At 39.6% G+C, this 24,926-nt stretch overlaps 2 protein-coding genes across 2 annotated transcripts; both read right to left on the reverse strand.

Moving 5' to 3' along the window:
• Positions 1-171: 171 nt before the first annotated feature.
• Positions 172-2,271, reverse strand: LOC127418813 (chemokine XC receptor 1-like). The gene is made up of 2 exons (XM_051659656.1): positions 2,157-2,271; positions 172-2,026 (listed from the first exon to the last, which is right to left on the reverse strand). The coding sequence occupies exon 2, from the start codon at positions 2,007-2,009 to the stop codon at positions 1,026-1,028; it is 984 nt and encodes a 327-aa protein (XP_051515616.1). The 5' UTR covers positions 2,010-2,026; positions 2,157-2,271; the 3' UTR covers positions 172-1,025.
• Positions 2,272-9,661: 7,390 nt separating this feature from the next.
• LOC127418806 (chemokine XC receptor 1-like) lies at positions 9,662-12,236 on the reverse strand. Its single transcript, XM_051659638.1, has one exon. It carries the CDS (start codon positions 12,234-12,236, stop codon positions 11,178-11,180), a length of 1,059 nt encoding a protein of 352 aa, XP_051515598.1. The 3' UTR covers positions 9,662-11,177.
• Between the last annotated feature and the right edge of the window lie 12,690 nt (positions 12,237-24,926).

Consider the following 24,926-nt stretch of genomic DNA (forward strand, 5'->3'; position numbering starts at 1 on the left):
CAAACGGTTCAAAAGCAGAATTAATTTCTGTTTAAGTTGTTCGTAAAACCATATATTTAAGTTTTTGATTGATATATGTAGGTGTTTGTTCAAGTTCGGGGACTTTTAACACTGTGGACTTCTAGAAAGTAAGTCTCATTAAAACATTTTTCACATTTGTAATTTTTTATTTATTTTTTTGTCTAGTAACAGTGTCCAACAGTGTTTATGCATCATTTTTGTCATTTATGTTTTTCTAAAAGTCATGAAATTTTCATCACAGTGTCATTTCCAGAGGACAGGGCTAAAACAATCAAATCTATACATAAAAGACAGTTGAAACGTACCAAAAAATAACAGTGAAGACATGGTAAAGAGTTTCTAATTTAGTTTTAATGAGACCCTCGTATAACAAAAAGGAAAAAAGTTGAAATCTGTTTTAATAAAAATCAACCCCTTGGACATGAAAGTATGTAAAGTTGAAAAAAACACCCATTTATTATATATATATATATATATATACACACAGAGTACAGAATGCTTTATTTTCTCAACTTTTAGATGCAATGAAAAGACATTTTATAAAATTTAGTTCTGTATTTACATTTAATTATGCTATTTAATACAATTCTGTAAGTATAATAATTATGATAATGTTAATATTGAAATTAGGATTATTACATGTGAATTGATCAAATTGACCAAGTGAGGAAAGAGACATAATGAAGTGCGTGTGTGTGTGTACAGGTTTTACTATCCTTGTCGGGACCAAATGAGTAAAACTTGAGATCACCTGCTTTGTGAGGACCAGCCAGCGGTCCTCACAAGGGAAATAACATATTAAATGATGTTTTTTTTGAAAATGTAAAAATGCAGAACGTTTTTAGTGAGGGTTAGGTTTAGGGAATAGAATCTATAGTTTGTACAGTATAAAAATCATTGTCTATGGAGAGTCCTCATAAGGATAGCTAAACCAATGTGTGTGTGTGTGTGTGTGTGTGTGTGTGTGTGTGTGTGTTTTTTTTACATGTTCCTGGGTGTATTCTTTAATTAGAAGAATTTATCGTGGACAATTTTCCAGTCTGGCTAGTTGGTAGTTGTTTTTGTTTTGGACAAATCTTCATCAGTATTGCCCTTAAATGATTCTGGAATTTTTCACCAACAAAAACATAGAGCACTGGGTTTAAACAGCAATGTGAAAAAGCCATCAGACGGCAAGCATAAAATGCATAATCAAGACGAATAGATACATCACAGATTATGAATGGGTATAAACCATAATCCATCAAAGTTCTCAAGAACATAACAATGTTGAATGGAGCCCAACCTATAAAGAATACCAAACCAATACAGAAAATGATTTTAATAGCTCTGTGTCGCCTCCTTGTTTGTGACTTTCTGATTGTCCAAAACATTCTGACATGGCAAAATCCCATGACGCAAAATGCAATAAAGAAAAAAACATTTTGCAAATAAACAACTGCATGTTTTACTTCAATGCTGTCATATTCACAGTATAGATTTGTATTATGTGACATGACTTTGCTACGAACAGAGCCTGGCAGTGCAGCCAATCCACTCAGGATCCACACGATAAAGGGAGCGATTGAAAACCCTCTGTATTTCTTCCAGTCTGACAGTGGGTGAACAACTGCCAGGAATCGCTGAATGGTCATCAGAGTTATGAAAAACACACTGCTGTAAAACCCAAGATAGAACACGAATTTCAGAGCTTTGCAGCCGATTTCTTCAAATGTCCAGCCCCAAATGTAGTATGACGTCCAAAATGGAAGTCCAAAAGTGAACAGTAGATCTGACAGAGTTAAATTGAGGATTAGGATGTTGATCGGGCAGCTTAACTTCTCGTAGAACACCAGGATGACCAGAACCAGGAAGTTACCAACGCAACTAAGCACAACCGTAAGAGTGAAGAAAAGTGGAATGATGATGGATCCAACTTTGACCACCTCTTCTTTGTGACAAAGTTGGTCTGGCTCTGGATAATACTCTGTTGTGAACTCCTCAGTCATGATGTTCTCTTTATAGACTGGAGTTGTAATATTAAATGGAAAATAGAGAATAGAGCAAAATATTTCAATAATTATTTTAAAACATTTGAATAATTATTATTTACATATTTTTAACTTAAAAACGAAATATACAAATAAATAAATTACCTAAATTTTGACAGTCTTAGTACCTCTTCAAACTGTCAGCAAACTGAAACAAACTGAGAAAATTAAGCAACAAATTAAAGCTAAACTTAAATAGCATTGCTGTTCTGGGAGTGATGTTTGAGTGTTTTTATAAGGAATGGGAGGGTAACATGCACCTACCTCAAACCTTGTACACGTGTACAAAAAATATGAAATGAAACTTGCTTTCACAATGAAAGTGATTGTTTGTTAGTGTTGTGGCTATTCCTAGTTACATTTTAAGGTAGTAGCTGGTAAATGGGAGTTTCAAAACTTAGTTAACAACAAACTGTAGTGTTCACAAGCTTCAGCTGTTTCGGAAGGAAATTGGTACTTTAATTCACCAAAGTGGCATGCAACTGATCACAGTGTATAGTCAGGATATTACTGATGTAAAAAAAACAGCACCATCACTATTTGAAAAAAGTCATATTTGATCAAATCTAGACAGGCCCCATTTCCAGCAGCCATCACTCCAACACCTTATCCTTGAGTAATCATGCTGAATTGATCATTTGGTACTAGAAAATCACTTGCCATTATATCAAACACAGCTGGAAGATATTTGGTTCGTTACCTGAAGCTTAACATTGTGTTTGTGTTTGTTTTTGAGTTGCCACAGTATGCAATAGACTGGCATGTCAAAAATGACAAAGAAACAGTTTCTCTAGAAACTCATCAGTCAATCATTGTTTTAAGGAATGAATGCTATACAATGCTTGAAATTGCCAAAAAACTGGCTCTAACAAGGAGATGTGGAAGGCCCAGATACAACTAAACAAGATATTCTGAGAAACAGACGCCTCACATGTCCTCAGCTGACAGCTTCATTGAATTCTACCTGCTAAACACCAGTTTCATGTACAACAGTAAAGAGAAGACTCAGGGGTGCAGGCCTTATGGGAAGAATTGCAAAGAAAAAGCCACTTTTGAAACAGAAAAACAAAAAGAAAAGGTTAGAATGGGCAAAGAAACACAGACATTGGACAACAGATAATTGGAAAAGAGTGTTATGGATCTTAACTCCATTGAGCTTTTGTGGGATCAGCTAGACTGTAAGGTGCGTGAGAAGTGCCCGACAAGACAGCCACATCTATGGCAAGTGCTACAGGAAGTGTGGGGTGAAATGTCACCTGAGTATCTGGACAAACTGACAGCTAGAATGCCAAGGATCTGCAAAGCTGTCATTGCTGCATGTGGAGGATTTTTTGATGAGAACTCTTTGAAGTAATTTTCAAATTGTAATAGTAATTTTTACGTTATTAATGTCCTGACTATACATTGTGATCAGTTGAATGCCACTTTGGTGAATAAAAGTACCAATTTCTTTCCAAAAGAGAAAAATCTGTAAATTATTCCAAACTTTTGGCCACCATTGTATGGCAGAAGTAGTATGGGTAGTATCAAGGACGGTTTAACCACCGGGCCGATTGGGCCGTTGCCCAGTGGCCTCTGAATCCAAAGGGCCCTGAGCTCTAAATAAATTATTTATTTTGAGTTATCTATTATAAATTCACATAAATGTGAAATACCATTTGTTCGGCCGAATGCGTGCTGGACTACAGCAGCGCGAGCACAGGCACTCGAGTGCACGCTCAAGGAATCTGCGTCTCACGGGTGCAGCGCGTTTATTTGAAGGACTGAAAGAAGCGCTGGAACTTTGCCAGGTGAAAAACAATCTGGAATCACGTGTAATAGTCACATTAAGTCCTTTTGCAACCTGAACTTCATCAGAATGGTAATGTGTGACACCAGCATTGATGCAGCGCAACAGATGATGAAACAGAACATAGGTGTCTCGAGATGCGGTTATAAATATTAAAGTTCTTTTAAACTTAATGCAGTGTCTACAAAAAATGAGACGGTCCTGATTTGTGGCGTGGTGCAACGATCAAAGACTTCCGTCCAGTGCGTGTTTACATAGAAAAACAATTTAAAAACGGCGCAGACGCAAGTGTGAACAGCCTGTAACTCGCCCTATAGCTACTTGAAAAATGTACCCGAACCTGGCCCAAAATCTGAAGGTTTGTCAGGTACCGTCGGACTCAAATCAGGTTGAAGATCTCTAAACACGTGCAGAATAACCGAATAGTGATTTTGGTATTTGAATACAGTGCACATCCCTATTAATAACACATGATTTTGGATCGGTTCATAATTAAAAAGTACATATAATTGCCCGTGTCAGACATTGCTACATACTTTTCTTCCGTCTATTTGAAAAATCCAACCAAATCTGCCAAGCGTCCTGTAGCATATGAAGGTGAACATAGTCACGTCATGGGGGCCTCCACGGTGGACCAGCCGATGGGCCTCTCAGGTCTTAATCCGTACTTGGGTAGTATGCCATTCCGAACTCAGCCTCGCAGTCATTTATTACTGGATGAGTATTTTTAAAAATGCTTTTATAGATGATGCCAAGGCGGATTTTCATTCACAGGTATGAATCCTTGTAATTATCAGTTTTAATTTAATCAGTTAGTAAAAATAACTATCCAGTGTAAAATGTCTCCAAATAGATATAAAGCATTCTTAGATTTAAATGCGGATGACTGGAGGATTCTGTTTTCAGAGCGTCAAGCGCCCCCTGCAGAAATAAAACTCACAAGACAGTCAGTGGCTGACAAGGTGCAGTTTTGGTCTGTAGGTCTGTTACCCACACAAAACTTCCCTATGAATTTAAAAAACATAAAATATAACACATGAGCAGGGTATGCAACGGATTACGTATTTTAAATACAAAATATAAGTAACTGTATTCCACTACAGTTACAATTTAAATAATTGGTAATTAGAATACAGTTACATTCAAAAAGTATTTTGATTACTGAAGAGATTACTTTGCATTTTACTGTCATTTGTTTCATTTAATATTTAGTCCTTTCAGATGGAAAACATTTATACAAATACATGATGCAATCCAAAGTGCATTTGAACAGCGGTGAAACACTTTCTTATGATGTGTTACATTCATACGAGCAGACAGAGAAGTACGTTTGAAGAAAGTTTGGAGCAGAAGAAATAGAAATAAACCTTGTGTAAATTGCCATGTGAACATATCTTTATGCTAAGCTAAAATGCTATTTCTAGCCATTTTACATGCACGTTACCAAGCACGGTCATATTTTTTTTATCAAGAAAATAAACGTTCGATTATATTTTTGTCTCTCTAGTAAGACCTTTCACATTAGGACAAAAATCTTATTCTTGATGAGAATCCTTAAAACAAGATCAATTTGATTTATCTTGTTTTAGTAACAACACTGCATAAGATATTTAGGTTTTTCAGAGAATGTATTTTTAACGTGTATTCTGTCTTACTGTACTGGCAGAACTTTTATAGTCAAAACAAGTGAAAAAATCTACCAGTGCTGAAGAAGTAATCCAAAGTATTTAGAATACATTACTGACCTTGAGTAATCTAACGAAATACGTTACAAATTACATTTTACAGCATATATTCTGTAATCTGTAGTGGAATACATTTTAAAAGTAACCCTCCCAACCCTGCACGAGTCATATGTGGAGTCAATGAAGATGTTAAAGGCGTCCATAGTAAATGATCAGTTGTTTTTCATGGTGACGAAAGCAAGTAGGCATTTCAGATGAGCAGGTAAGAATTGTAATTTTCTGAAAGGGTATATTTTTTTTCTGAAACATTCACCCTAATGCTTTTCTGAATGTTTGATATGATACAGTGTATACATATTTAAGAATTAGTGATTAGAGACTATTAACCGTGATTAAAAAATATGATGAATATGGTTAATTTAACTGTAAGAATTTAGAATCCATGGTTAAAAAACGTGAAATGCTTTATTTACACATGGAAAAAAAATATTGTTTAATATAAAATAGGCTTACAAAATCTTATGAAAAACTAAATGGGAAAACTCTTGTGCCTGTGTGGGTACTGGAGCTGTTGCTATGGTTACAGACGGTGGTGCTTAGCCATGTGTCACAAACTGAACATGAACTTTCAATTCACGTGAAACTGAAGCTTAAACACACAAATTCCAAAATATACCAGAGGAATTTGATCTACCAGGCTCATATCCATCAAAAAAAGCGACTTAAATCGGCTGTTTGGAAGCATTTAAATGACTGATTGAAGACAACAGATGTAAAACAAGCAGACAGAAGTCCTAGAAAGAAATGCATCCTGAGGACAGGATGCTCCACTAGTCATCCAACAACAAACTACTAAGTTTAATATTTTTAGCTGTGGTGATTTTAAAGTGATGAATTAAAGATGCCACTTTTTGTAATGTTTAAGCATGCTGACAGCGCATGGTGCATTGCGTGTAGTTATTATCAATGAGTAAACTTTGAAAAGTTGCGTCTTTCGAAAATTCGCCGCATTCAGCAATAAATGTCAATTTTAGTCATGATCGGACCTTAAATTGCCTGCTGTAAGCAAAGTTCCTGTTATTATGCATAGTCCAAAGGTTTATTTGTAAGGTGTTGTGGACAGTATTTAGAGTCTGTTGCTGGTTCTTTATGTTGGGGTGTCTGACAGACAACGGACTGCTTTAATAAAATGATGCGGAAAAAAAGAAAACTGTTGAATGCCATGAACTACATGTTGCGCACTCACAATAATCTTACATGTACACTTTTGAAGCACTCTGGTTACATTAGGACATCACTGTGCTCGGGATGCGCATAAGCAGTGTTGTGCCCTAGATTGGAGTGTCTCTTATTACCTCCTTTGTGAGTGTGTGTGTATTTATCAGTTTTCTTATTATAGGGCTTCCCATGGCGTCCACATATCCCCCAGAAATATGTCCATGTAGAAGTTCAGTTGTTATATGATATGCATTTTTTGCATCAGTGCTGTTGTATGACAAGAAAATGTGCAAATAATCATAAAACTGGTTAACTCATCCACTACAAACTCCACACATACTGAGCACTATGTAACAGTTTTTGTTCCTGGGTAGTAAGTGGTATTTCCTAATTGCTTATGCCTCAAAAGTATAGAAAATGGCTATTATTCCCCACATACTTTGCTTTTGTGACCAGGACAGTGATATTTTGAAATGTACCTATTTCCAATGAGAAAACGGGCGAATTTGTGTCTTTTCGTTCACATAAAGTCTGAAAAAAACCAACATATGAATCCAAATTAACATGTATTTATACTACAGTAATACAAAAATGACTACCAAAGATTTAGAAGTGAGTAGTTTTTCGAGATTTATGATTATATTGTAAATCACTTTCACGAATCAGCCCCCAGATGTACTCATCATACTTCAAGGCATCCAGCAAGGTCTTGATGCTGTTGTAATCCTCTTTGAGGTGCACCGAGTGAGCCAGGGGAAGAGACGGGTACTTGTTACCATTATGGACCAGCACGGCTTTGAGGCTTCTGGATGAGTTGTCACTGAAGAGTCGCCACTCATTCTGGTTAAAGGCGATTCCGATTGCCTCGATCAGACTCGAGCAGAAGCAGAGCCCATCTTGACGGGTGAAGAAGCTGGAAAAAGGTTGGTGACGCTTCCTCTGATCTGCAACTTGCACACTTTCATCAAACAAGTTCCACTGCTTGAGCCTAGACGTCAAAAGCTCAGCATTGGACTTGGTGAGACCAAGATCTCTAATCAAGTCGTTGAGGTATTTTTGGTTGGGGTAGTATAGGTTTCTCCCCTCAGCTCCACCTCTGAAATTGTCATCTGGATCTACAACTTCTTTCTCGCTCTCTGACATGCTGCTCTCTTCTAAAGACGGCTGATCTCTCTCCGGAGGAGTGGGTACGTGGAGCTCATGGCAGTGTGGCACCAGGGCGATGGATGAAGGAAGGTCCGGATACATGATAGCAGGTGCATTCTTGCCAGTCCAACGTTTGGAAGGGTCCACCACGCAAAAGTAGCAGTTGCTTGAGTGGTCAGTGGGTTCCCGCAAAATTCTTGGGATAGCGAACTTCATGGCTCTATTTTCCCCTCTGTACCATCCTACAAAAATACATTTATTTCACCCATGACTAATGTATAAGAGATTCTCACAACCTTTTTCATATATGATATATTTTTTCAATAACATTGAAAACTGTAAAACATTTTAAAATTAAAAACTTTTACAATTTTTTAAATTAACACATTTTATAACAAAATTCCGAGCAACAATTGTCCATCTTACCTTCCAGAATTTTTTTTGCAGTGCTCGAAGGTAAAATGAGGTGCCCAGGGTTTATCTTGATCCCCGACAGGCATGCCGAAATATGCCTTGTAGGCCTCACACATCTTAGCAGATGCTTCCACAGAGTACTTTTTTGCTCTCATCTTGATAAATTGGCCGCAGACATGGCAAAATGCGTCTGCCGGATGCTTGCAGCCTCTTGATGCCATCTCAGAAAAATGCAGATATGTATCCACTTAGGCAACTGAACTGGTGGGCTTAAGGCCCCTGTATTTATACTACTATTGATATTACTGGAAAGTTCTAGAAAGTTCTAGAAGTTACTCCAAGTTTACTCAGCACTGAATCTATTTGGAATGTTCTGGAAAATAGGTACATTTCAAAATATCACTGTCCTGGTCACAAAAGCAAAGTTTGTGGGGAGTAATAGCCATTTTCTATACTTTTGAGGCATAAGCAATTAGGAAATAACACTTACTACCCAAGAACCAAAAAAATTAAATTGTTACACGGTGGAATCATTCACGACACGTTGTATCAGATGACAGAGCAGAGCACTAATCTATTGTGAACCACGCAGCACATGTAAACTATATATTTATATAATTAAATCACAGCATTTGCGCTTTAATCTCAACTCAACTTTATTTATATAGCAATTAAAACAACAGAGTTGACCAAAGTGCTTCACAGTAATAACATTTAAAACATAACATTACTGGTGTTTGTGTATATGGTCATTTTTTAATCTAAAACACAAACAGTCCAAAACTGTGTCCCTCATTTAATTTGTCAGACTCAAAGGACAGTGTAAAGAGATGAGATTTCAGACATTAAAAGTCTCCCTGTTGCAAACTGTTTATCTGGAAAATGAAGCTTCAGGCAAAAAATACACATCATCATAAAAGCACATTTCAAAAAATAAGCTAGAGCCCTGAAATTGAAGAAATTGTGACAGAAATATATTACAACTGTATAGTGAAATGTAATATTTACTGGAATGATATAATAATAATAATAATAATAATTAAGTAATATATCACAAGCAAGGCTGCTGATGAATGTAAGTTTGGCAAAAAAATGCAATGACATGTTGAAAAGTTAAAAGTTCTAAGAATTAATTGATTAGACATAATTTTGATGATGAAATGAAATGAAATTCTAAAACATGGAGTTCTGGAAAATAATAATAATAAAAAGGAAAACATGATTTGGTAAAGAATAAAACAGATTTCAGTAGGGCACTACTTAAAAACACTTCAACAATGCATCCTTGATTGAGAAACAGTTGAAGGAAACATACATTTCTTTTAATTTATTACTTATATTGAAATGTAACTGTTCAATAGCATATTGTCATATTAGCATATTTATGCTGTGGTACCGAAATTGGTATTGGACTACTGAAATGTTGGTACCGTGATGACACTAATGGGAAGTATAGAAATTTTTAAATAAATCAAAAGGTATTTATCTTATATTTATAAATCTTATTTTAGTTTTGAAGTAGACATCTATAGATTACAGCTCTGCACACTCTGGGCATTCTCTCAGGCATTTAAGCATAGATCATAGATACGTAGATTTAATCAAGTGTTTCTTTTGACTGGTAGTGTACTTTTCAAAGAAACACTGCATACTGTATTTCGTTTGGTATAGTTTGGAATCAGCAGCGAAAGTACAAAATTGCCCAGTCAGTGTTATTAAATAGCTGAAAATTGGGTTTTATAATTTTCTTTATTTATCACACATTATACATTTGCACATATACAGTGAAATTCTTCTTTTTCACATATCCCAGCTAGGCTGGGGTCAGAGTGCAGGGTCAGCCATAATACGGCGCCCCTGGAGCAGATAGGGTCAAGGGCCTTGCTCAAGGGCCCAACAGTGGTATCTTGGCAGTGCTGGGGCTTGAATCCCCGACCTTCTGATCAGTAACCCAGAGCCTTAACCGCTGAGCTACCACTGCCCAAAGTAATACACCAATACACATAGGTGTATTGGTTTTACAAACCATGTTTTATATAAAGATCTACATTGCCGCTTTTATTTTTGTTGTTTGATTATCATATTTAACCTCTTAAAAATAACGGAGAAAAAAGAAATAAAGTTGGTATGATCTCAAATCTTATGTTTCCTGTTTTTGTAGGTCAATGATGTTATGCTTCCTTTCACAAAGACCACACAGATTTACATTTTGTCACGTAAAGGAAGAAAATGCCACTTTCCAGTCAACTCACAAAAGCATAGCTGCATAATGTGCATTTTCCTATCTATAGTTGTTATGGGTTTATATTTTTTTTTTATTATTTTTTTTTTTACAGTAAGTCAGGAGAATTTATGAATTTCATATCCACCTTCACAAACACTGAACTAACATATTTTATGTTTATAACTGACTATATAACTGAAAATTGTATTGCAAAACGTTTTGATGTCAAATGAAGTAGGCATAAATGCATTACCTATTTAAAAAGTATTTAAAAAATTTTTTTTAAAGCTTGTAATAAAATAAATGACCTTTAGCAGTCCTAATATGTAACTATTTTCAGTATGAAAAACTGAAATCCACATTTTTGGCGTGTGCATTGGTCTGATAAGAAATATATTGAATATATTATTTACTGTCACAAAATAAGAAAAATAGTAAAACAAAGAAAAGAAAAAAGTACAAAATAAATTGTGATGAGGAGGAGGGCATGGCCGGGCCGTGAGGCTGCACAGCTGGCGATGAATCAGCTGATCAGCAGGAGAGCGAGATAAAGGGGAGCCAGAGACGCCAGTTCGAGAAAGAGAGAGACGCACGCGGCCACGCTGCATGTGTGTGTGTTTGTTTTTGTTTGTGTTATGTTGAGTTTTACATTAAAAGTTACGTTGATCGTTCAGCCGGTTCACGCCTCCTCCTAACGCGGCGGCCCATTTCAGCCCGTTTCGTGGCCGGCCCTCCGGGAAAAGTCCCGGTTCTCCCAATGGCCAGTCCGCCCCTGATGGTAAATCCTCCTTAGATTTGTTCTTAAATGATTCTGGAACTTCTATGAAAATGTAAAATGCAGGGTTCACGCAACAATGTGAAAAAGCCAACAATCGGCAAGCATAAAATGCATAGTCGAGGTTAATGCTTATTTTACATAACGTGAACGGGTATAAACCATGATCGGTCAAAGATCTTAAGAACATAACAATGTTATATGGAGCCCAACCAATAAAGAACACCAGTGCAATACAGAAAATTAGTCTGACAGTCTTGTGTCTCTTATTGGTTTGTGATTTTGTTATCGCTTGATGTACTCCTGCATAGCAAAAACCCATAATCACAAATGCAATGAAGAAAAAAGCATTTTGAAAATAAATAATGGCATGTTTCACTTCAGTACTGTCGTATTCACAATATGTGCTGTTACTTGATTGTTCTTGTAGGACTTTGCTACGAAGTGAGCCCAGCAGTGCAGCCAATCCACTCAGGATCCACACGATAAAGGGAGCGATTGAAAACCCTCTGCATTTCTCCCAGTCCGACAGAGGATGAACAACTACCATGTATCGCTGAATAGTCATCAGAGTTAAGAAGAACACACTGCTGTAAAACCCAAGATAGAACAGGAATTTCACAGCTTTGCAGCCAATTTCTCCAAATGTCCAGCCCCAAATGTAGTAAGATGTCCAGAATGGAAGTCCAAAAGTGAACAGTAGATCTGACAGAGCTAAATGGAGGATGAAAATGTTGATCAGAGATTTGAGACTCTTGTTAAGCACTAAGATGACCAGAACCAGGATGTTACCGATGCAGCTCAGCACAACCACTAGTGTGAAAAACAGTGGAATGAGAATGGATCCAAATTTCACCACCTCCTCTTTGATACACAGTTCATCTTCATATTCATAGTCATATTCAGAAGCATCCGTTGTATTCTCAGCATTCATGTTGATGGGCATGCAAACAGTTTCACTGATTCACAAATTGGATTTATGCAGGTTCAATTCTTCACCCTTTGAAGATGGTCAAACAAGAGAAAGATACATTTATATCAGTCAGTTCACTTCTACAACTTTTTCAAATGTGAATATATAAAATACAAGACTCGAACATTTTGTTTTACCTGAATTCTTATTATTTCTGTTGATTTTTACCTTGAAAAGCATAACAGCACTTTACCATACGATGCAGATTTGCATAGTGGAAAACTTTGGATTCATCTTAGTTCATCTTGATTCATGCCATAGTCACACAAAACAGTTGCATTCTTATTAGTTATGCAAATCCTCATTGTGATGAAAACATTTAATACATTCCTGGATTGCAGTACACCTGTCAATTAGTGATGTTAGATCAACTGTGTAAAATAATTAGGCTGAAAGTTTAATAAACTTGTTGCTTATCGTCATTTCAAACAGACCAGAATGACTCTGGAGTGATGTGTGAGAGTTGTTTTTATGAAAGACTGGTTAGTAACATGCATCCTCCCCCAAACCTCAACCTATACTGTAGATAATTTATCGTCACATGCACAAAGGAAACTAAAGTGGCTTTGAGATCTCCAAGATTAAACAAACTGCTCTGCTTTTTTCATGATTTTTGTAACATCAGATCAGAAACGCAACCAAACCCATCAGAAAGGTAAATCATGTTAGCATGCTTTTGCATTTGGCACCCATTTTCTACTATTTCCTTAAGTGTTGTCTGTATAACCTGTGAATAGACTTGAGTTGCACACTGTGGTTTTGTTGATACAAAACAAACTGTGGTTTGTTACTTTACATGTCATTCAGACAGTCTGTTCCTGTTTAAGAAAAAGAAAACTGTGAAGAATCTAAGTTTGTGGGCAATAGAGTCAGGAGACAGCAAACAGCTGAGGTGAGTATTTATTTCCTCCACACAGTCAGGTCAACAGAAAAATGGCTCTCAGTGGCCAACTCAAACAGGGCTCATAGAACTATATAAATGCAGTCTCTGGATATTGCTGCCAGTCATTCAGACACCAGTTCCTTTGCCACTCTCTCTCCCACTCTGATGCTCTGGTGTGCCTTATCAGGTCTCCCTCCGCCATCACTATAATGACAGACAGGTGTTAGTGTAATTACAGCCCAGGTGACGAGCCTTACTGCTTTCACTCTCCCGCAAACAGACACATGACCACACCCCCATGCCACATACCCTCACCGCCGACTCAGGCCGGGGTAACATCCAGCCTGCCTCTTGTATTATGCCCATTTCAACCAATTCTTCCTGAACGATCTTTTTCTTGTGTTCAGGAAGACGATATGGGCAGCTACGAACCACCACCCCTGGGGTGGTCTCAATATGGTGCTCTATAACGTTTGTGTGACCGGGAAGGGGTGAAAACACATTCGTGAATTCAGCTTGCAACCGGGTAATGTCTCCACAAGGGACCAGGGTGAATTAATTTGGTTTGGGAGTCACCTCCGGCCCGAGCTCCACCCTCTCCAGAACTACCGCCGCCAAGGCTACAGGTACTGCCTCCCTGCATTGTTTGAGGAGGTTGAGGTGGTAGATTTGACATGCCCCTCCCCTATCCATTCGCCTAACCTCATAATCGAGATCTCCAACTCGTCATGTGACCACAAAGGGTCCTTGCCACTTGGTAAGTAATTTGTAGCTTGAAGTTGGCAGCAATATAAGCACTTTATCTCCCTGTGCGAATTTGCGTAGTCGAGTGCCCCTGTCGTGCATTCGGCATTGACGTTCTTGCGCTTGGAGCAAATTCTCCTGTGTTACCTGCCCCAAAGTGTGGAGCTCTAAGGTCAAGAACCTATTGAATTTGTTTTTTGCTATTCGAAGGTCCTTCCTCTCAAGCTTCCCGTATGATGTTGAGCAAGCCGTGCGGCCGACGCCCATACAAAAGCTTAAATGGGGAAAACCCCGTGGAGGCTTGCGGGACCTCTCATACTGCAAACAACAGGGGTTCGAGCCAATTATCCCAATTTTTACCGTCTTCATGTACGAACTTAATCATGTTTTTTAAGGTCGAACGATTAAATCGTTCGACCAACCTGTCGGTTTGCCGGTGATAAACGCTGGTGCGAATCGATTTAATGCCTAATAATTCATACAGTTCATGTAGTGTACATGACATGAATGTTGTGCCTTGATCAGTGAGGATTTCCTTTGGAGTCCCCACTCGGGAGATAATTTTGAAGAGTGCCTCCGCAACACTACGTGCTGAGATGTTGCGTAGAGGCACTGCTTCTGGATATCGCGTTCCATAGTCCACCAGAACTAATACAAAGTGATGCCCACGTGCAGTCCGCTCTAATGGCCCAATGAGGTCCATGCCAATTCTCTCAAAGGGGACCTTGATCAATGGCAGAGGGCGCAATGGTGCTTTTGGGGTGGCCAGTGGATTCACCAACTGATATTCACGGCATGCCACACACCATTTGCATATGTTGCCGTGAATGCCCGGCCAAACAAAATGGGCCATTATACAGTTCAAAGTCTTTTCATGACCTAAGTGGCCAGCCACTGGGTTATAGTGAGCTGCCTGGAAGAGTGTTTCCCGACAGCTCTTTGGTACTAATAGCTGAGTTGTATTCTCTTTGGTCTGAGTGTCCTGCGTCACTCGATACATCTGCTTTTTAATAATAGAAAAGTATGGGTATGTGAGCGCAACTTTGGGCTGGAGCTGTTGACCATCAGTTGCTTTCACTTGGTCAAAAGCGTTCTTGAGGAACTCATCACGCGACTGCTCCAGAGGAAAATCCCCCTCAGGGAGGCACCTGAGTATGGGAATTCCTTTGTCTGCGTCATTATGACGTGGGGCCGACGTTGACTGCCCTGGTACCGCCTCTCCAGCCATAGCGTCGCATGTCACACATTGCGATGCCACTTTGCAGAACCTATCCACACACATTCTCCTCAATACATTTTTTAATTTATTTAAAATTCCCAGAATTAGTGGATGGGTGAGGTGGGAATTAACTGCAGCCTCAATTCTATGCTCTTTTCCCCTGAATTGTATCTCAGTGGTAACCACCAGATACTTGTGAATGTCACCATGCACACACCTCACCCTCACCTGTTTATTCTTACCCAATGCCCCGAATTGCACCAAGAGTTGGTGGATAGAGGTTTGGGAACAACCCAAATCCACCAAAGCTTGATGTGTATCCCCTTTTACTCTTACCGGTATCTGATATGCCCCTGCCCGATCGGGGGCGACCTGTGGAGTGTCAGGGATCTGGATCAGTGTCCCCACCTCCATCACCGGACATCGATCCTGGCAGTGCCTGGCTTCCCCACAGCTCTAACAGACCGGCCCAGGCTTTCCTTCCACACTCATATGGGCAGTCTCGTCAACCTGGGAAGGATAGCGGAGGGAGACGGGGGGAGTAGGAGGGACAGGGGAGGGGTCCCCTGGACCGGGGATGGGTTTTGGGCAGGGCTCCTCCCCACTTCCAGGGAGCTGGAACTTGGCGGGACTGGGAAGGATGGGAGGTGGGGAAGAGTGACACATAGGGGGTTGAGAGAGAAGAGGGAGAAGAAAAAAACACTGCATCACTGCCTCCTGGAAACACCGCCATGTAGTCCCCTGCCAGCTGGACAGCCTCCTCCAGCGACGCTGGATGGTGACACTGGACCCACTCAGACATTCCTCGAGGAAGCTGGGAGATGAACTGCTCCAGTACAACCAGATCGACAACGTCCACAGTGCCGCGGGTTCCCTCCACCAGCAACCATTTCTGGCATGCATCCCGAAGCTGTTGGGCAGAAGCGAACGGGTGGCCATGCTTACCAAAGCTCAGGGATCTAAAGAGCTGATGATTCTGCTCGGGGCTGCGACCCACCCGTTGCTGGATGACATTCTTTAGGTGTTGGTAGTTAAGGAGGCTGGTAGTGGGAAACTGTTGTGCCGCCAGCTGCGCCTCTCCGGAGAGTAGGGGCTATAAGCGGGCCACCCACTGGTCAGGAGGACACCTCCATACCTCAGCAGTCTTCTCAAATAAGTCTAGGAAGGCCTCTGGGTCATCATCCGGCCCCATCTTCATCAGAGCCATGGGTGGGGTGGGCTCCGGGGAGGTCACAGCACCAGCCCCCTCTCTGGCGATCAGGGATCGGAGCACCTAAAACATCCTATTGTTTTAAAATTAAATGTCCATCAATCACATAGTCTTGGCCATATAATGTATTTTATCTTTCACTATACTGAAATGTTTGACTGCAAAATGTCACGATTGACCAATCAGAACAAAGTGTTCCAGAGTGTCTTGCATTAACTCTACGTACAATTTTCAATTACACACTGTATTTTAGAACTCATGGTTGGCTCATTGCATTCGGTGAAAGTACTTGAGAATTCTGTCAGTACATAGAACTTATCAAATTATTTTTTGCCAATCTGCCTTGATTGGAGTTGAAGATTTTTTGGGGGTTGAAAATTCTTTTGCAGTATCATTTTCAGATGATTCCTGAACTTTACACCAGGGCTGAACGGGCGGCCGCGTTATGCCGAACGGGCCACAACTGGCTAAAGAGGGCCACAAAATGGTGCCACAATATGCCGAAGGGGACGCGATATGCAGAAAAGGACAACGACATGTCTTTGTTTGTACAGACTAAATGTTTTAAGTTGATGCTTAAGTGAAAATCCATTATTTTTTAATTGGATTAAAGTTTCCTTTGGAGCACAAACCTGAAATGTTCTCAGTGATTCAGCTCATCTCTTTTTCACACATGAGTTTTTTAAAGGTGTGTTATTTTCACAATCCTATTTCCATGGTGACGCATCAAGCTTGTCACGTGACACTTTGCGGTCACAGTGGCGCTGTATGACTGATGTGTCGGTTTTATTCCATTTTTATTCCATTTATTCCATTACTCATTTAAAATATTAATTAACTTTTTGACTAGATTGTGAAATATATGATATTCTGATTCTTAAATATATGTAAGTAAATGTATTTTATGATTTAACTACTTTTATAACGATCATGTTAGATGATCAGTAAGTTATAACGGGCTATGGGCGCAGCAAAGTTTGTTTATGCTGCAAAGCAGTCACAGAGTCATAGCCTGTCGGATTTACATTACGTAAACTCATCCACTTCTCCCAAAAGATGTGAAAGTGAGTGGCTGGTGAACTGGGAGAAGAATTGAGTAAACATTATATTGACCTACACAATGTGTGTTTGACATGAGTAAAGCATGTTGTTAATTTATGTTTGAAATGCTTTTCTCAGTTATTGCCACTTCCATAGATATCAGTGTGTCAGCCATAGCACAAAAACAGATTTGAATTTAGCAGTATGATTACGTCATGCACCAAATGGCGTGATCGTATGCGTCAAAGGGTTAAGTTGGGAGAAAACATAACTCATCTACAGTTAGCGATTTAAAACCTGGAATAGTTGATATACAAACCGGCAGTCCCTCTGCATTTTATTCAGTCGCCACTGATAAGTTGAGTGAAGATTTACTATTAGAGGAACCAACTGATGAAAAATTTAGAGATTTGACCAAAGATATTGAGCTGAAATTGGCCTCATTTTTACTGAAATTGGAAAATATTTACTTGGCGTTAAGTGTAACTGTAAATGAACTACTTGAGGAACTGTATTATCTAATCACATTGGTAACGCCTCCGGCTAGCCATTTCCAATCATGCTACAGTAGCACAGCACCCATTTACTTGAATAGGGAATGACTGAAATCTCCAAAACTGTTGATCAAAACAACATTCAAATAACATATTTTAATCAGGAATAAAAACTGACAACAGTGGTATCATAAATTGTGCTTCTTTAGCCCAAACAATGTAAAAACAATAGCATTTGTTATACCCATCTTGCTAACGTGCGTTATAGACTAAACAGGTGAATGGCTTTTTTAACTTTTGCATTATGTCCTCTCCAATTCATATACAGTATATAAAGGTATAAGAGACATGAAACTAGCACTGCTATCCAGTTAATCGGTTGCCTGGGTCAACCGTATATAGTATAGTGGTCACTATGCAAAAATGTTTGACTGCGAACTGCCACAATTGACCAATCAGAATCAAGTATTCCAGAGAACCGTGCATTAACTTAATTTTCAATGACATACAGGATTTTAGAACTCATGATTGGCTCATTGCAACTGGTGAACGTACTTGAGGTTTCTGTCAGTACATAGAATCTTGTGAATGCTTTTTGCCAGTCTATCTTGATTGGACAGATGTTTTTTTGCTAAAAAAAAAATCCTCTGCAGTATAATTTTCTCATGGTTCCTGAATTGTACACCAACAAAAACGTAAAACACAGGGTTCAAGCAACAGTGTGAGAAAGCCAACAGTGCTTCTTTCACATTCTACATTCTGACAGAGCTAAATTGAGGATGAAAATGTTGGTCAGAGACTTGAGACTCTCGTACTCTTCCTTTGAAGTTCTTCAGTTTAAAATAACAGGTAAAGAGCCTATATTTTGTTGTGTGATATATCGTCTTCCAAATTATAATACCAATTTTAGGGATAAATTCTCAAAACTGCTCTCTGATTTGGTTTTAAAATATTATAAGATGGGGGGCCTGGGTAGCTCAGCGAGTAAAGACACTGACTACCACCCCTGGAGTCGCGAGTTCGAATCCAGGATATGCTGAGTGACTCCAGCCAGGTTTCCTAAGCAACCAAATTGGCCTGGTTGCTAGGGTGGGTAAAGTCACATTGGATTAACCTCCTCATGGTCGCTATAATGTGGTTCTTGCTCTCGGTGGGGCACGTGGTGAGTTGTGGGTGGATGCTGCAGAGAACAGCGTGAAGCCTATGTCTCCGCGGTAATACGCTCAACAAGCCACGTGATAAGATGTGCAGATTGACTGTCTCAGACACGGAGGGAACTGAGATTCATCCTCCGCCACCCGGATTGAGGCGAGTCACTACGCCACCACGAGGACTTAGAGCGCATTGGGAATTGGGCATTCCAAATTGAGGAGAAAAAGGGGAGAAAATCAAAAAAATATGATAAGATGATTATTGTTGAGGTTTTTAATTTTCATGTAGACAGGGCTGATGATCCTGTGGTTAAAATATTTTTAAACATTACTCAGTCTTTTAATCTGGAGCAGCATGTATCTGGTCCAACACATAATCAAGGTCATACGTTAGATCTGATGTTTATTCTTGGGTTAGTGCGGAGTAATCTGAAAATAGAGGACACTTGTGTGTCAGATCACATTATATTAACTGCAATGAAAAGTAAGACAAGTTGCTCATATCGATATCATACTATAACTCCAGAAATTGTAAATAGATTTTCATCCATTTTTCTGCTTCTTCTGAAAACTGGGTTTATGATGCCAGCACAACTGATCAGTTTAAAGATTTCAGTTATTTGTGTGTGTCACTGTTAGACTCAATTGTCTGTGTCTAAACAAGAACTAGCTCAAAAGTAAAGAATCCCCTTGGATAAACGATGATATTCACATTTTAAGGAGAAAGTGTTGGAAGGCAGAATGTGCTTGAAAATCATCTAAACTTCATGTTCACTTTGAGCATATGAAAGATCACTTTTGCTGTACAATAAGACAGTTAAAGCTGCAAGAACTGTGTATTTTTCTGAACTAACAACTACTAACTACCATAACGCTAGGTTTTTATTCAATACAATTAATAATCTGATCAACCCTGTGTCTGTTGCTGCATTTTGTCCGATAGATTGTAACACATTTTAATCTTTTTTTTTTGTTAACAAGGTCTCCAACATAAGGGCATATATTATTCCTCTGTTACCTTGTGTGGAAACATCGGGTTGTAGGGAGAATTCGTTGGATTCTTTCTCGCCTGCCTCAGAGCAAGATCTACGCATATAAAATTGTTCATCATTTGAAACCATCTAGTTGCCAAACAGATGTTGTTCCTTCAAGGCTTTTCAAGGAAATAATTGGGATTTTAGGCCATACTTTGTTGTCTATAGTAAATAACTTGCTTGTGTCAGGATGTGTCCCAGAGGAGTTAAAGACTGTAATAGTTCAACCGATTCTACAGAAACCCTCATTAGATCCTTCAGTTTCGAATAACTATAGACCAATCTCAAAATGACCTTTCATCTCTAAAATAATAAGAGAAAGCAGTAGCTAAGCAACTGCTGGAGGTAGTGAAGGATAACAGTATTTTTGAGAAATTTCAGAAAGCCAGAGTAAAGAAACTGCCCCTCTTAGGGTGACAAATGACTTATTGATGGTGGAGGATGCTGGAGAGTGCTCCATTTTTAGTGTTCCTTGTTTTAACTGCAGCATTTGATACTGCTGATCATTCAGTTTGAACTGATACACTGAAGAGATGGGTGGACATATCTGGGGTGGCTTTAGACTGATTTGTTTCTTATTTGTCAAATTGGAAATTTGTAGTGTCTGTTGGAGATGAGATGTCCTCCTCTTCAACAATAAATTGTGTTCCACAAGGATCCCTGTTAAGGCCAATTTTGTTTTCTTTATATATGTTTCCGTTTTGTTCTGTGATTCGAAAATACAACATACATTTTCATTGCTATGCAGATGACCTACAGTTGTATTTGTCATTGAATCCCAATGATCTGACTAATTTAAATGTTCTTCAAGCTTGTATAGCAGATATAAAAAATACTGATAAAATAGGTAGTTATAATCGGTCATGGTTTTAAAAAAAGTCAAACTGAGTCAGCACTCAATCAGGAAGGCACAAATATTTAGCAGGTGGTGAGAAATCTGGGCGTCTATTTTGATACTACTTCAAATTTTGAATATCATGTCAGGAAGTTAGTTCAGTCTTGCTTAAGGAACATTTCCACGGTGAGACATGTTCTAAGTTTTAGGGATACAGAGAAGCTTGTTCATGCTTTTATTTTGTCTCACCTTGATTACTGTAATGCCCTGTTTTCAAATTTAAATCAACACACTTTAGCAGGGCTACAATCAGTGCAAAATGTTGCACTTTTAATCATATTACTCCAGTTTTAGCTTCTTTGCACTGGTTACCAATTCATTTTAGGGTTGATTTTAGGGTTGTATTAATTACTTATAAGGCATTTCTTGGTTTGGTGCCAGATTATTTAGCAGAACTTTTAAGACCTTTTGAAACAGTTAGATCTCTTAGATCTTCTTGTCATGAACTGTTGGCTGTTCCAAGATCCAGATGCAAAACTAAAGGTGAAAGAGCTTTTGTAGTGAAGGCTCCACGATTATGGAATAGCCTGCCCTGGGATATAAGATCTGCTGAATCTGTGTCTGTTTTGAAGTCTTGTTTAAAAAGACTTTTTGTTTTGTGAAGCACTTTGTGCTAAATTGCTAAAAGGTGCTATAAAAATATAGTTATATATAGAGAGAGTCTAAGATAACCAGAACCAGGGTGTTACTGGTGCAGCTCAGCACAACCTTTAGTGTGAAAAACAGTGGAATGAGAATAAATCCAACTTTCACCACCTCCTCTTTGATACACAGGTCGTCATCATATTTATACTTATATTCAAAAGCATCTGTTGTATTCTCAGCATTCATGTTGATTAGCATCCAGACAGTTTAACTGATTCACAAATTGGATTTATGCAGGTTCAGTTCTTCACTCTTTGTAGATGATCAAACAAGAGAAAGAAATGGTTATATCAATCAGTTCACTTCTACAATTTTTCAAATGAGAGTATCCTAAAACAATACACAATTCAGAAATGTTTTTATTTCTGTTAATTTTAACCTTGAAAAGAGCACATTAGCACAATCTTTAATGCCAATTGGTAAAACTTTATATCCAACTTCATTAATCTTGATTCATGTCATTGTCACACTTCTTATTAGGTATGCAAATCATCACTGTGATGATAGAAAGCATGTAATTATACGTTTCTGGACTGGCACCTGTCGATTAGTGATGTTAGATCAACTGTGTAAAATAACTTGGCTGAAAGTTTAAAGAACTTATTGCTTATCGTCATATCAAACAGACCAGAATGACTCTGGAATGATGTGTGAGGTTCGTTTTTGTGAAAGACAGGTTAGTAACATGCATACTCCCCCAAATCTCAACCTATATCGTTGATAATTGAATGTCTCATGCTAAGAGGAAACCATAGATCTCCATGATTAAATGAACTGTTCTACTTCTTCCACAATTATTGTAATAACAGATCAGATAAGCAACCAAAGCACCAGAAAAATAAATCATGTTAGCTAAAGAAAGATTATTAGTGAAGCTATCTTTAGTGGTCAAAAGAATAGTTCTACCTGAATGATAGTGTGGTGTCGATTTAGTAACATTAGCTAATCGCAGCATACAAGAGATAAGGTCTTTGACATCTGAGATGTCATCGCTCTGCAGCAGAATTTCTATAGTATCAATATCAACTCCATATGACAGAATTAAATCTAGCGTATGATTATGGCGATGAGTTGGTCCTGTCACAAAATACTTTTGTATTGTGCACCCATTTTCCACTAATTCTTTAAGTACCTGTATACGTAACAAAATTGTAAATGAAATTATCACAGATCATAATTTGGATGCGCTCTGTTTGACTGAAACCCGGCTTAAACCAGATTAATATATTAGTTTAAATGAATCTACTTCCCCAGGTTTTTGTTATAAACATGAGCCTCGCCTGAAGGGTCAAGGAGGAGGTGTTGCTGAAATTTACAGTGAAATCTTTGGTGTTATTTAGAGGACAGGATATAAGTTTGAGTCTTCTGAACTAATAATGCTTAATGCTGATGTACAGCACCGGGTGCTCCTCCCTCTCGACCACCAGGGACAACACGGATCCCAACCCCTGATTCGACACGTTGGTCTGTACAACAAAAGGGAGAGAAAAATCAGGAGCATGTAACAACGGCCTGCCACAAAGCGCAGCTTTCACCTGCATAAAAGCCTGTTGGCATGGCTCTGACCACTGGACCAGGTCTGTGGCTCCCTTTTTAGTGAGATCGGTCAGCGGGCTTGTGACATCAGAATAATTAGGCACAAATCTTCTATAATAGCCAGCCAGCCCCAGGATCTGTCTCACCTTCTTTTTGGCCTTAAGTCTCAGGCAGGCTGCAACCACTGCGGTCTTATCAATTTGGGGACTCACCTGCCCATGACCCAAGTGGAACCCAAGATACCGTAACTCTACCCATCCAGTTGCACACTTCTTGGGGTTTGCCGTGAGTCCCGCCCGTCGCAGCGACCTCAGAACCACCCTCAGATGCTGCATATGCCGCTGCCAAACATTACTGTATATAATGATGTCATCCAGATAGGCAGCAGCGTATGCAGAATGCAGTCTGAGGACTCGGTCTATAAGGTGCTGAAATGTAGCCAGGTCCCAAACAAACCGAACGGAAGGGTCACGAATTGGTGTAACCCAAACAGTGTGGAGAAGGCTGCTTTCTCACAGACATTGGTGTTAAGGGGATCTGCCAATAACCCTTCTTTAAATCCTGCACTGCTTCCGGATATCACGTTGCGTAGTCCAGCAGAACCAACACAAAGTGATGCCCATGTGCCGTTCATTCTAATGGCCCAACGAGGTTCATACCAAGTTTTCCAAAGGGGACCTCGATCAGAGGAAGCGGGCACAAAGGCAGGCTGGTGGATTCACCAGCTGACATTCACGGCATGCCGCACACCATCTGCGAACATCCCCGCGAATACCCGGCCAATAGAAACGGGCCAGTGTCTTTTCCTGCCCTAAGTGACCCGCCATCAGGATTATATTGAGCCATCTGGAATAACATTTCCTGATGGCTCTTCGGTATATATCTGTGTTGTATCTTCTTTTGTCTGAGTGTCCTGCATCACTCGATACAACTGGCCATTTCTAATAGAAAAGTACGGATATGCGAGTGCAATGTCTGGCTTAAGTCATTGACCATCAATCACTCTCACTTGGTTGAAGGCGTGCCTAAGAGTCTCATCTCACATCTGCTCCAGAGAGAAATCTCTGGTGTGGAATCCTCTAATGGCTGGGGAAGCCAAGACTTTCCCCTCCCTTACGACATCCTGATGCGGAGCTTATGTAGACGGCCCCGGCTCTGCCTCCCCAGCCAGCACATCACGAATCCCACACCGAGATGCTCTGTTTCAGGACCCACCTGCACAAATTTCCCTTAATTAAGTGGAAAACGCTGGCCAATTCGTGCCCAAAATTAGCAGATGGGTGAGACGGGAACTAACCGCAGTCTCGACCCTATGCTTTTGTCCCTGCAATTGAATCGTCACAGTCACTACAGGATAATCATGGATGTCCCCATGCACACACCTTACCTTCACCTTGTGACTAGCACCCAAAGCCTCATCTTGAACCAGGCATTGATGGATGGAGGTTTGGCTGCAACCCGAATCCACCAAGGCCTGGTATGTACCCCCTTTAATACTCACGGGTATGTGGTATGTCCCAGCTTGATCGTTGGCAGCCTGCGATGCGTCGGGGGCCCGAACCAATTTTTCTACCTCCATCTCCGGGCATTGGTCCCAGAAATTCCTGGGCTCCCTGCAGCTCCAACAGACTGGCCCAGGCTCTACACTTGTGCCTATGGCAGCAGGTCCACCAACCTGGGAGTGAGAGCGGAGAGGGGCAGGGGAAACAGAGCCGAAAAGCCGGTTTGGGAGGGGGCATTACCTGTTTCCGTGGAGGAGGAACAGGACGGAAAGAAGGGGAAGGAGGGGAGACGAGAGG

This window comes from Myxocyprinus asiaticus, chromosome 28 (assembly GCF_019703515.2).
Source record: "Myxocyprinus asiaticus isolate MX2 ecotype Aquarium Trade chromosome 28, UBuf_Myxa_2, whole genome shotgun sequence".
In the NCBI taxonomy this organism is placed as follows: Eukaryota; Metazoa; Chordata; class Actinopteri; order Cypriniformes; family Catostomidae; genus Myxocyprinus; species Myxocyprinus asiaticus.